At 63.0% G+C, this 9,217-nt stretch overlaps 1 protein-coding gene across 3 annotated transcripts; it reads left to right on the top strand.

Annotated features, from left to right (window-relative positions):
• Positions 1-653: 653 nt before the first annotated feature.
• On the top strand, positions 654-8,668 carry XYLT2 (xylosyltransferase 2). Of its 3 annotated transcripts, none has more exons than XR_005797486.1 (10): positions 654-1,932; positions 2,167-2,342; positions 2,636-2,838; positions 3,256-3,336; positions 3,480-3,696; positions 3,802-3,978; positions 4,215-4,477; positions 4,740-4,935; positions 5,146-5,233; positions 5,586-5,699. XR_005797486.1 is itself a non-coding variant. In XM_040497197.1 (10 exons), exons 1-10 carry the CDS (start codon positions 1,572-1,574, stop codon positions 7,764-7,766), a joined length of 2,331 nt encoding a protein of 776 aa, XP_040353131.1. In that variant the 5' UTR covers positions 660-1,571; the 3' UTR covers positions 7,767-8,668. The 3 variants fall into 3 exon arrangements, 2 of the variants coding, with proteins under 2 accessions (XP_040353132.1, XP_040353131.1); XM_040497197.1 differs by lacking the exon at positions 5,146-5,233 and adding an exon at positions 7,444-8,668 and having other exon boundaries at positions 660-1,932; positions 5,586-5,919; XM_040497198.1 differs by lacking the exon at positions 5,586-5,699 and having other exon boundaries at positions 5,146-5,572.
• The last annotated feature ends 549 nt before the right edge of the window (positions 8,669-9,217 follow it).

Below are 9,217 nucleotides of genomic sequence, written 5' to 3'. Positions count from 1 at the left end.
GGGGGACCAGGGACACCGGCCAGGGAGGCCGTGGAAACCCCGGGAGGGCGTCCGGCGGCTGAGTGGGGAGGGTGCTGTGGACCAGCAGGTGATGCTGCTGAAAGGCCAGGCCAGAAAAGGCCCGTGGCCTGTGCGGTACTGCTGGAGCCGGGGGGACCCACAGAGGGGTCACAAGGGAGCAGCGGATGGCCGGTGGAGACGGCTCCTTCCAGCACACTCTCTTGTGCTCTATCTCACTTACGCTCACACCTCCCTCCCCCCTTTAGAGCTGAGGGACCTGCTCAGAGGAGGTAGGTGGCCAGGGGGACAGTCACACAGTGCCTCCTGCTCTTCCCACATCTCAGCCGCCAGACAGCAGCCAGGTGTCCTACTCCACCAGACGCTGGGAGGTGGGGCTGGTGTGACAGTCTCTCACCTGGGAGCCCTGCCTGCCGGAGGAACCTGACCCTCGGGGGCAAATGGGGTGTTCGCACGAGGGGGCTTGGAGCTGGATCACGAAGGACAGGTGGGATGGGGTGCAGGGATGGCGGGGGGTGGAGGAGGGGACAGAGGGAGCTGGGAAGAGAGTGCCAGTTTGAGAAGAGGCAGGGGAGCCAGGAAGCAGGGTGAGGCGGCTGGGACAGATTTCCCTCCCGGAGAGAACCCACCGAGAGGAGCGGTGAGGGGCCGGCCTCCAGCTGCGGGCGCCTTGAGGCTCGGCCTCAGCCCTCCGGCCACTGACAGCATGTGGCAGTGGTCCACGCCATTCGCATTAGCTGGCCACGGCTCCCTCCGAGCTGCGCTGTTGTCTGGAGCCCTTCCTTCTGCCCCCCTCCTAACACCGGAGTCAGGCCTGCTCGGTGGTCTGACGGCTTTGCCGGCCCAGCTCCGGCTCCCGCCCCTGCATCACCCGCGGGTCCTTCCCCCCCCCCAGGGAAAGTCACGCACTCTGACTCCCTCTTGGTCTCTGCCTCCCAGAGAGTCCAACGAGTATGGTGCTCCCTGCCCCCCGCCCAGGCACGGCCCATTCACTCGCACGGCCTCCACACTCCCACGTGGAAACGCTGTAGTTGGTGGGATGCTTTCTTCCTGTCTCTTCCCAGCCAGGCCTGGGTAGAACCCTGGCGTCCTCGGCCGGGCCCGCCACCCTTCTTTCGTGACATACGCGGACATCGTATTTGCTGGGAAAGAGGGTGGTATTTGATTCCCAAGCACGGGGGGACGCACAGGTACCCTGTGGTCTGGACATGTGGGGACAGGGGTGCAATGGTGCCGTGGAGGTAGGATGGCACTTCTTCGGCCGGCTGCTCGGAGAAGCCCCTCGGCGGACGTTGTTGCTCATGCAGAGTCCTCCCGTGAGGAGCACTCACTGGGTGCAGGGTGGCAGGGGCCAGCAGGGAGCTAAGGGAGCAGGAGGAGGGTGACCGTCCCCGTGACCTGTGTTTGCCTGTCTCTTACAGAAAGGAAGGCAGAGAAAGCCGCGGCCGCTGGACCCCAGCGAGGGCTCCAAGGACACAGACAGTTCAGCTGGGCGGCGGGGCAGCGCGGGCAGAAGACATGGGCGCTGGCGGGGTCGCGCTGAGAGCCCCGGCATGCCCGTGGCCAAGGTGGTACGGGCCGTAACCAGCCGGCACAGAGCCAACCGCCGGGTCCCGCCAGCCCCACCCCCGGAGGCCCCAGGCCGCCTGAACCTCAGTGGGGCAGCAGCCGGGGAGGCACTGGTCGGGGCAGCTGGCTTCCCGCCACACGGAGACACGGGGAGCGTGGAGGGCGCCTCCCAGCCCACGGACAACGGCTTCACCCCCAAGTGTGAGATTGTGGGCAAGGACGCGCTGTCTGCCCTGGCCCGGGCCAGCTCCAAGCAGTGCCAGCAGGAGATCGCCAACGTGGTGTGCCTGCACCAGGCCGGGAGCCTCATGCCCAAGGCTGTGCCCCGGCACTGCCAGCTGGCTGGTAAGAGTACGAGACAGGCACGGGCGCAGGGGTGGCAGGGTCTTCACCTCATTTCTCAGAGGAAGAAGGCTCAGAGGGGCTCACCTCCCTGGCTAAGCCGGCGATAACCTGCGCTGAGTGGCAGAGGCAGCGCTGGGACCAGGGAGCGTCGGGTGGGCGGTCCCTCTTCCCATCTCAGCCCTGCCCCGTGGCCTGGGGAGGGGCCTCACTGATGCCCCTGGTCTCTCCTCTCAGGGAAGATGAGCCCCGGCATCCAGTGGGACGAAGTCCGGGCCCAGCAGCCCGTGGACGGCCCCCCGGTCCGAATCGCCTACATGCTGGTGGTTCACGGCCGTGCCATCCGCCAGCTAAAGCGTCTCCTCAAGGCTGTCTACCACGAGCAGCATTTCTTTTACATCCACGTAGACAAGGTACTGTTGGGGGGGGGGGGCCGGGGGGTAACCACACAGGCATCTGAGCGAGCGGCACCAAGACCCAGAAGGTCACAGGTGGACAGGGTCTCTGATCTGCTCAGGTGGCCCGGAGAGAGGGGAGCAGGCCTAGAACATGGGGAATGGCCAGCACAAGGCGACATAGCCAGTTAGGAGCTGAGTCCTGCCCGGTGCTCTCTCCATTCCATGTCACTTGTCCCCGGGGGTGGGGTGGGGAGGCTGTGATACCGGGGGTCCCCTGTGGCTACTGAGTCTCGCCCACCTGCCCCCAGCGTTCCAACTACCTGCACCGCGAGGTGGTGGAGCTGGCCCGGCGGTACGATAATGTGCGGGTGACGCCCTGGCGCATGGTCACCATTTGGGGCGGGGCCAGTCTGCTGAGGATGTATCTGCGCAGCATGCGGGACCTGCTGGAGGTGCCCGGCTGGGCCTGGGACTTCTTCATCAACCTCAGTGCCACCGACTACCCGACCAGGTGTGGGGCAGTGCTCTGAATCCCGCAGAGCAGAGGGCGGCCCGTGGGGGTGCTTGGGGTGGGAGGGGCCTGATAGACTCCTTCCCTTCCTGCCCCCCACCCGGGGTCCGGTCCCTGGACCACAGCCATGTGTTCAGGGAGGGGCTGGTGAAAGGTGATGTCAGGACTGAGAGTGACAAGGGACCAGGGAGCAGGCAGAGGCCCGGACCTGGGTGCTAGCTGAGAGGGCAAGGGGCGGAGGGAGGCTGCGGGTGCCCCCACCCCGGAGCATCATCCGGGGGCAGGGCCAGTGGCTAGGACAGCTCTCCATGAGGCAGGGAGGGGTGGGGAGGGAAGGCAGACGGTGCTGAGGGGGCTGTGCCCCGGGCCTGAGCCAGGCCCCCTACCCACACCGCCCACGCCCCTTCCCTTCTCTAGGACAAACGAGGAGCTGGTGGCTTTCCTGTCTAAGAACCGGGACAAGAACTTCCTCAAGTCACATGGCCGGGACAACTCCAGGTGAGGGTTTGGGGCGGGCGCCCGGCCAGGGGGCTCGTCACAGCCCCTCCCACACACGGCCGGTTTGCAAAGCCTGCAAACCAACCACAGACTGAGGCCCACTGGTCCCAAGGTGCCCGAGCGAGCTCGTCTGCCACCCACAGGTTCATCAAGAAACAGGGCCTAGACCGGCTCTTCCATGAATGTGACTCGCACATGTGGCGCCTGGGCGAGCGGCAGATCCCGGCGGGCATCGTGGTGGATGGCGGCTCCGACTGGTTCGTGCTGACGCGCGGCTTTGTGGAGTACGTGGTATACACGGACGACCCGCTGGTGGCCCAGTTGCGCCAGTTCTACACCTACACGCTGCTCCCCGCGGAGGTGGGTGGCCCAGGTCCCCGGCGAGGCCAGGGAGGCTGTGTGACGGGGTGCCCGAGGCTCACCCTCCCTCCCGCCCCGCCCCCCCCCCCCCCCCCCCCCCCACAGTCCTTCTTCCACACGGTGCTGGAGAACAGCCCAGCCTGCCAGAGCCTCGTGGACAACAACCTGCGGGTCACCAACTGGAACCGCAGGCTGGGCTGCAAGTGCCAGTACAAGCACATCGTGGACTGGTGCGGCTGCTCCCCCAACGACTTCAAGCCACAGGACTTCCTCCGGCTGCAGGTGCTTCCCCGTGGCCCCTGCCCCAGCCGCTCTGTGCGCTTCCCAGGGTCGGAAGGGATTCAGGGTGAGCCCACCAGAGCATCTGGGGGGGCCTCCCCTGGAGCAGCGCCTGGGGCTCCAGGGGGCTTCCAGCGGCAGCAGAAGGGCCCCAAGAGGCCGGGGAGGGCCCCCACTCCAGCCACGCCATCTGAAGGGGCCTCCGGACCCCTTCACCCTCCTTACCTCTCCCGCTGCAGCAAGTCTCCAGACCCACCTTCTTCGCCCGGAAGTTTGAGTCGACTGTGAACCAGGAGGTACTGGAAATCCTGGACTTCCACCTGTATGGCAGCTACCCCCCGGGCACGCCGGCCCTCAAGGCCTACTGGGAGAACACGTACGACGCGGCCGACGGCCCCAGTGGGCTCAGCGATGTGATGCTCACCGCTTACAACGCCTTTGTCCGCCTCAGCCTGCGCCATGCTGCCGCCGCCGCCCCCCCGCCGGCCACCCCCCTCTGCAGGTGAGGCCTCCTTTTGACATAGCTCAGGTCCTCAGGGTGCCCTGTGGGGAGGTCAGTCAGAAAGCGACAGCCCCCGCCCCAGGGAGCCCCCAGTCTGAGGCAGGGAGAAAGGCAAGAGCCAGGCGTGCAGGTGCTGGGGGCGTGAGATTTGGGGCGAAGGAAGTGCCTGGGGACGGGACTCCCCAGAGCCCCCTCCCTGGGACTCCAGGCCAGTCGGATGTGCTGATGGCATCTCCCTTTCTCCCTGCTGGAACCTTCTTAGGTTTGAGCCCAGGGGCTTGCCGTCCAGCGTGCACCTGTATTTCTATGACGACCATTTCCAGGGCTACCTGGTGACGCAGCCGGTGCAACCCTCAGCCCAGGGGCCGGCAGAGACGCTTGAGATGTGGCTGATGCCCCAGGGGTCGCTGAAGCTGTTGGGGCGCAGTGACCAGGCCAGCCGGCTCCAGAGTTTGGAGGTGGGACAGGTCCTCCCCCTTGCTTTCTCCCGACCCCCAGCAAGACTCAGGGTAGTGGGAAGAGAGGGACAGACCTCAAGGGAGGGAGAAGGACTGGGCTGGGCCTCTCAGGACTGAGGCCATGGGCTCTTTCCCCATGAGGGAACCCTGGTGATGCCCTGCGCTCATGCCTGTGTCTCCCCCGCATGCGCACACTGAGAAGCACCTCCCCACTTGGGGTGCACCGAGGAGGACGTGCAGTGAGCAGGGAGGGGACCGTAGCTGCTCTACGACACGAGCCCAGGCTTCAGAAACTACAGTGATTTTCTTCTGGAGGGACTTTGATACTCCGTTAGACGTTTGAGTGTCCTCTTGCTCTTAGAGGCCTTGGCTTTGTGTGGAGATGGTCTCTGGGCAGGACCTCAAACTTCATCTCTGCCTTACCGCCCCCACCACTGCAGAGCAAGCCAGGACAGGACTGTAGAACAAATCTGAGAGCTGAGAAAGATACTAAGGAAATCCTAGTCCAAGCCCTTCGTTTTGCAAATGGGGAAACTGAGGCCCAGAAAGATACAGTGCCTGGCCTGAGGCCACACAGAGAGTTAGAGGCAGCATCAGAGTAGAGAGGACTTGCTCCCCAGGCTCCTGCCCAGCTGCCTCCCTCCCTACAGGTCGGCACCGAGTGGGACCCCAAGGAGCGTCTTTTCCGGAACTTTGGGGGGTTGCTGGGGCCGCTGGACGAGCCTGTGGCCATGCAGCGCTGGGCCCGGGGCCCCAACCTCACGGCCACCGTGGTGTGGATTGACCCCACCTACGTGGTGGCCACATCTTACGACATCGCGGTAGACGCGGACACCGAGGTCACACAGTACAAGCCCCCGCTGAGCCGGCCCCTGCGGCCAGGGGCCTGGACTGTTCGACTGCTTCAATTCTGGGAACCCCTGGGCGAGACCCGCTTCCTCGTGCTGCCCTTGACCTTCAACCGCAAACTACCTCTCAGGAAAGGTAAGGATCTAGGCCCAGAAGCCAGATAGAATAGGATTTGCCTGGCAGGTGACCCCGAAAAGCTGACCATCAGAGCTGACCCTCGAGTAGGGAAAGAGGCAGGGTTGGGGCCCTGATGGTCTGGCCCTTAGTGTCCCCGCACTGAGGTAGGGTAGAGAGGCAAGCTTTGGAGTCAGGCAGACTTGGCTGTGAGGTGTAGCTGACGCTTTACTTGGACCTTTATCCTCGGCAAATTATTTGGCCTCCTGAGCCCCAGTCTTACTACGTGTAAGGTAGGAGTGATAACTATTGGAGACCTCCTGGGTGTGTGCAACACAGGTCCCCTCAAACTAGCTCAAGTACAAGGGGAAAAGTGTTGGAAGAAGGCAGGGCTGTCCCCCAGAACCCAGGAAACATCTCGGGTTTCACCGGGAACCGGAGGTGCTTTGTCTGTCTCTGTGGGGCCATCTTGTCCCTCATCCTGTCCCGTCTGTGTGTCAGCCTCAGGCTCTGGCTTCTCAGTACATGATACGTGGCCTCTCAGGGCAGCAGAAACTAACCAGGGCCTCTTGGGGCCTCCGCTCCTCATTCTTGGGACAGCAGATCCGATTGGCCCTCAGTCCGTTGTGTGGCTGGGTGGGCAGGGTCACGTGGCCCACCCCCCACTTGGCTGAGGCTAAGCGAGCAGGCTCTGAACACAGGCAGAGACTTCAGGTTCCCTCGAGAGGGGCCTAGTACAGCCACCGCCCGGGAGATGTGAGGGATGAGCATGTGGGTGAAAGTAGCCCGTATCCAGTAGGTCAGCAGGTGCTCAATGGGTAGGTAGAGGTTCCCTTCCTCCGGCTACATCTTATCACAGAGAAAGTGGGTCAGAGCAGGGGTAATCTAGAGAAGGAAGGGTGGGGGGCGCTGTGGCAGATCCAGAGCAGACAAGCCGCACCCCTGCTCTCCTGGGACTCCCAGCCTGATGCAGGAGATGGGGACAGATGGAGGCCGCTGTTGGAGCTGAGCCTTGATGGACTGGAATTTCATAGACAGAGAAGGGCTGTCCTAAGCTGAGGTGTCTGATGCACAAGGGGAACAGAGAGTCGCAGGAGTAGGATATAAGGAGCGGTGGGAAGGGAGGCTGGACAAGCGAGCTGGGCCCCAGAGCTGAGGGCCTGAGTGGGGGGGCCGTTCATGGCTCTGGGAACCACTGGAAGTGGTTGAGAAGGGGCACAGGGGACACAGACCAGACCACTACAGGAATGTCACCTTATCATCCGTCATGCCTTGAACCTACCGTTCTACTTAATCCCCAAGTCGGGGATTCAGAGATGACCGCTGTGATTTTATAAAACTAACAGTTTTACAGGCACAGAAGGTTCGGCAGATGAGCCCGCGGTCATAGGTCACTCAGCCGTACGTGACTCAGTGGTAGAGTTGGGACAGAAGCGGGGGTGCCCAGACCTGAATCTTAAGAGTCTGGCCTTCGTAGCCTCAGTTGGGCGGGGCATGCTTACCACCTATTCTGTGTGCCCCCCCCACCCCCCCACCCCCGGCCAGATGACGCCAGCTGGCTGCACGCTGGGCCACCTCACAACGAGTACATGGAGCAGAGTTTCCAGGGCCTCAGCGGCATCCTGAACCTGCCTCAGCCAGAGCCCGCGGAGGAGGCCGCCCGCCGGCACGCGGAGCTCACGGGCCCGGCACTCGAGGCCTGGACAGATGGGGAGCTGAGTGGCTTCTGGTCTGTGGCCGGACTGTGTGCCATGGGCCCCTCCACCTGCCCCTCCCTGGAGCTCTGCAGACTGACCAGCTGGAGTTCTGTTTTCCCCGACCCCAAATCAGAGCTGGGGCCCGTCAAAGCAGATGGGCGACTCAGGTAGCAGGGCCCCAGCCAGCACCTCCGGATGACCCCGGGGGAAATTGCACCTTACAGACAGCGGAGGGACGTCCCCTCCCTACAGGCAAGAACCAGAAGCCCAGGCAGCACACCCACGCCAGCCATCACGAACCCGCGCGGGCGGCAGCGAAGGTGGGCATCACACTTCCTGCTAATGGTTTTGCTGGGGACCAGAGGTTGGCAGGAGTGTGGGGAGAAGGGCTCCAGCTTCCACGCCCCACTCTTCCTCACTTTTCCTTCTAGGTTTCTTGGGGTTTTTTTTGTGTGTGTTTTTGTTTTTGTTTTGTTTTTTTTTAACGGGTGGTAGGGGGAGGAACTGGAAACGAAATTGTGCAATAGGGCTCAGGGCAGCTCCAGGAAGTGGGCCATGGCTCTGGGGAGCAGGGGCCTGACGAGCCCATCTGTTGTTGTTCTGGAGGAGGCTGGGCCTGCCTCACTCTCCAGGGCGTCGTCTCCCAGCCGGGGCCTGTGGTGCTCATGGCTGAGGCTCTACAGGGGTGCAAGTGCCATGCCAGGCTCTGAGGCCCGGAGAACAGGTGATTTGGGGGAGCGCTGCAGAGCTGGACTCTAGCGGGACAGCCTCTCCTCTTGTAGCCAGGGGACCGTGGAAGAAGGGGTGGGGCTGGTTCTAGGGCTTTCCAGCATGTCCTGCCCCTTGATGGGCAACACAGGGCACCAGGGCCTGCTGAGACCAATGCAAAGTCTCCCAGGTACCCAGAACTGCAAGCAGGGCCTGGGCTCCCGCCCGGGAGGGCGAGCCCTCACAAGCACTGTGGGAAGAAGGCTCTGTCAGGGCTCTCAGAAGAACCTAGAACAGCATTGTGCCTGAAGCTCAGTGTGAAGTCTGAAATATGCAACAGAAGAAATATATCTCTATCTCTCTAAGTCGAGCCTCTGTGTTTTTCCTCCTGGGTGTCGGGAAGCCATCACTGTCGGGCCCTGGAAACGTCTTCGCTGGTATATCTTGGCAGCCGTGAGAAGGTGGAGGTCCCATTTGCCTAGAGTGGGAACGGTTTAAGAATCCAAGAGCCAGAAGGGATACAAGAACCCATCTGAAGCAGCTCCCTCTTTTTCTGGGGGCTAAGCAGGCCCAGAGAGGCTTGGAGACTTGCTCATTGCCACGCAGTAGGCCGGCACAAAAGCCAGTTCAGTTCTCATGGGTCCTGACCCAGCGCTTTCCTGCAGATGTGGCTTCTTTGCCGTTGGCATAATGAGGGCCCATCCCACAAGCCCTCCTCACTCTCCTGCCCAGCTCTGAGTTCTGGAGCATCCTTGAGAATGGAGGCAGCCCCAGCCACGGCCTGATCGGTACTGTTAGAGCTTTAGGGGCAAGAGCCACGGTGGCTTGGGGCCGTGGCTACGGCCCCAAGACCTGGGAGGGCCAGGCTGGAAAGGTCTGTCCAGCCTCCCTCCTCTGCCCAAGGCTTTTCTCCC

This window comes from Herpailurus yagouaroundi, unplaced genomic scaffold (assembly GCF_014898765.1).
Source record: "Herpailurus yagouaroundi ecotype Mexico unplaced genomic scaffold, PumYag 189, whole genome shotgun sequence".
Classification (NCBI taxonomy): Eukaryota; Metazoa; Chordata; class Mammalia; order Carnivora; family Felidae; genus Herpailurus; species Herpailurus yagouaroundi.
This window is presented reverse-complemented; position numbering and strand designations above follow the sequence as displayed.

Coding starts and splice junctions, on each gene's coding strand:
- XYLT2 (XM_040497197.1), top strand. CDS start 1,572: ATGCCCGTGGCCAAGGTGGTACGGGCCGTAACCAGCCGGCACAGAGCC. Junction 4,478..4,739: donor CCGGCCACCCCCCTCTGCAG/GTGAGGCCTCCT, acceptor GAACCTTCTTAG/GTTTGAGCCCAGGGGCTTGC. Junction 5,920..7,443: donor CAAACTACCTCTCAGGAAAG/GTAAGGATCTAG, acceptor ACCCCCGGCCAG/ATGACGCCAGCTGGCTGCAC.